Here is a 3075-nt window from a genome sequence, read left to right as displayed (position 1 = left end):
ACAAGGACTCCAAACCCACAATTAAGGAATAACCTAGCTAAACACAGCTACAACCACTAATACATCAACTAAATTTCAAGTCCACAGTTTCACAAAAATCAGTGTCCACAAGATGCCATTCAAAGGTTCCTAGTTCGCTTACTTATGTCTTGAACATATCAAGCATTAAAACTAGGGAACGTCTTTCAATATTATTGTGTTTCAAGAGCCAAGTAATTCAAAAGACATACCCAATGTCAAGCATTACTGCATTCTTCTTATGTTGCAAAAAAATTTCTGAATATATTACAATCTACCTCCAATGCAATTTCAAAAGACTACAATAATATAAGCAACATGTATATTCAGAGGTGATCAAAAGTTGCAGAACAAAAAGTAACTCATTATTAAAATATTGATAAATATTCAACAAGTACAGATTCAGGTAATCATTAAGAGCCCACCCCCTTTGCTGCACTACCTTGTAGGTTCTCCTAAGCATACTTGTCCACTATAACATATACAAAATCAGGAACATGTACACCAGAAGGATCATTTGACATGTAATTGAAGCCCGTCCTACTTGTCCCAATTATTTGGTGTCGACTGATCAAGGTCCTCTGGTAACTATAGTTTTCCTACACGGAGATTAAAACAATTAACTAAGATTTTACCCTATTATACAATATTATTAAAAAAACAATCTTAGAAAATGAACGCAATCATGCAAAACTAACATAAAAAGTGCATGTATATATAGGCTCTTCTGCATATGCAGACGAAACAAACAGATGCAGCATAAGTGGCAGTCCGACATACAAGAAAAATTAAACTATATACATGACAACGAAACCTTGTTAGATGATTACGCCATCCCTTTACAGGCCAAGACACTTAGCACATTAACTAATTAAGAAAGGCATATTTGCTACAGCTCTTCACTCCCCCACACATCTAAATTATACTTGTTAACCACTCATCTTCCTCTTTGGCAACCTCAATTATCGAGATGATTGATTCCATGGTTAGCATACAGGAGCTAAGACCAAATTAAGCCAACCACTACTCTCCCACACAGACCACATGGGCAGAACTTTATATGCAACAATCAACATGCTAAACATGACCTAAAAATCACACAAACAACTAAAAGAATATCCTTGAGTTGAACATCATAAAACCCCATAGCACAATGTACAGATCTATATCCCTGTAAACAGTAAATCATTTACGTGGACAGTTAAGCATAACAGAATGCTCTCTGGAAAAGAATTGATCATAATTTCAATCAAACTAAGAGGGACATCATAGTCACAAGCTGCAACCAATTCACCTAATTAATGCCCTATAATATCACAAAGAGAATCACGGACCACATTCCAGCACCAGCACCAGATAAAATATGCCTGCTTTTTAACAACATTAGTCAAAGATTGACATCATGTTCCCTTCTGATATACATTCATATGATAGTATCACTACTCCCTGTATTGCAACTAACATGATCCTAAGTGGATCCATATAAAATCTAGAAATAACTATGCGTATTTTACTACCAGTAGGATTACTATAAAACCAAAATTTGTCAAAATAAATAAGATTAAAACTTAATTCCATACCTACGATTTTCAGACATACATCAATCCCCTCTTCCATAAGGATGACAAAAAAAAGTAGCATAGCATTAGCTTCAAACACGAAGAGAACACCATCAATGCAATCTCATCAAGCCAATTTTAGAATTAATATGATAGAAGCACATTCTTATCTGACAGCACTAGTTATCTTTTTTCATCAAACTTTGTACTTGTAAAATTTCTAAACCACATTTCCTGAGGCAATATATAGGGCACTGAAAAATGAGATTTCTAGATCAAAAGAGGAAATAAAAAGAGAAACTCTCAATAGTCCTCCCAATCACTGAAGCTACAGAACATACAATAACAGAGACAGCAAACAGAATAATTTAATGCAAAACAAATCATATAAGTGCTTGATCCAGAGTGGAAGTTCAGATCGAAACCATCAAATCCAAATCCGAAGAAGCTCTAACCATAATAAGAGAGAGTTAAAAAAACATCATCGTCTTAATCCACCAATATGATATATAGCAGAAAAATAACCAGAGTTCAAAACTCGAGCCCTTTTTTTCATCTCAGAGTCAAAATCTCCCAACTAATAATTAAAGCAAGAACCATAAACGATGATAACCGGATACGCAGAAAAAGAACGAGAACCAACAGATCTACCACTGTGACGAACCGAATGATCAGTCGACCCCTTGGAGGGAGGGGGCAGCGGCGGCGGCGACCTCGTCGGCGGAGAATTTGCCCTTGGCCTTGTCGACGGCGCGGCCGCGGGCCTTGCGGTCGAGGAGGGCCTTGCGGTCCTTGTCGAGCTTGAGCTTTGTGACGACGACCTTGGAGGGGTTGATGCCAACGTTGACAGTGGATCCGTTCACCTTCTCGCGGGTGATGCGCTCGACGTGGATGACCCACTTCTTGCGGTAGACCTGCACGACCTTGCCCTCCCGGCCCTTGTAGGTGCCGCGCACGACCTGGACCTCGTCGTCCTTGCGGACGGGGACCGACCGGACGTTGTACTTGTTGCGGAGGTCCGACGAGAGGGGCGCGCTCATCAGCACTCGCCGGACGCTCGACGGCGCCGTGAAGTGCGCCTTCCGGCACTTCCGCCGGGAGCTCGACACTCTCGGGTTGTACTTCATCTCGTCGCTTCTCCTCTCCGGCGGCGGCTGGGTTGTGCTTTAGGGGTTTATTAATTTTTGGAGAGGAAGAGGAGGACCCCGAATCGCGGAAGGGATGGCTTATATCTTAGGGGTTTAGGGTTTCGGTGAAGAATGTAGTCCATTATGACTATAATACCCTTGACCTTTGGGCAAAATTTTTGTACGAGTCCTGGGCTATGGAATTTTTAAGCTTAGGCCCTCAAGACGTTACAAAGTATGTTTAGCACCTCATTACCTTGGTCGGCATGGCTATTCGCCCGATCCCGAAGGGGGCTAAATATAAAATAGTTTAGGAACACTGTAATATATGTTGCATTAGGCTACACCATAGTAATTGCAAAAGGCAAACA

At 40.6% G+C, this 3075-nt stretch overlaps 1 protein-coding gene across 1 annotated transcript; it reads right to left on the bottom strand.

Annotated features, from left to right (window-relative positions):
- Positions 1-361: 361 nt before the first annotated feature.
- On the bottom strand, positions 362-2794 carry LOC103713997 (large ribosomal subunit protein uL24y-like). The gene is made up of 2 exons (XM_008801086.6): positions 2242-2794; positions 362-617 (listed from the first exon to the last, which is right to left on the bottom strand). The coding sequence occupies exon 1, from the start codon at positions 2702-2704 to the stop codon at positions 2249-2251; it is 456 nt and encodes a 151-aa protein (XP_008799308.4). The 5' UTR covers positions 2705-2794; the 3' UTR covers positions 362-617; positions 2242-2248.
- Positions 2795-3075: the final 281 nt, after the last annotated feature.

This window comes from Phoenix dactylifera, chromosome 5, assembly GCF_051530095.1.
Source record: "Phoenix dactylifera cultivar Ajwa chromosome 5, Ajwa_hap1_PhDact_Kaust_v1.1, whole genome shotgun sequence".
NCBI lineage: Eukaryota > Viridiplantae > Streptophyta > Magnoliopsida > Arecales > Arecaceae > Phoenix > Phoenix dactylifera.
The sequence above is the reverse complement of the archived record's forward strand: the minus strand, read 5'-3'. Positions and strand labels throughout refer to the sequence as shown.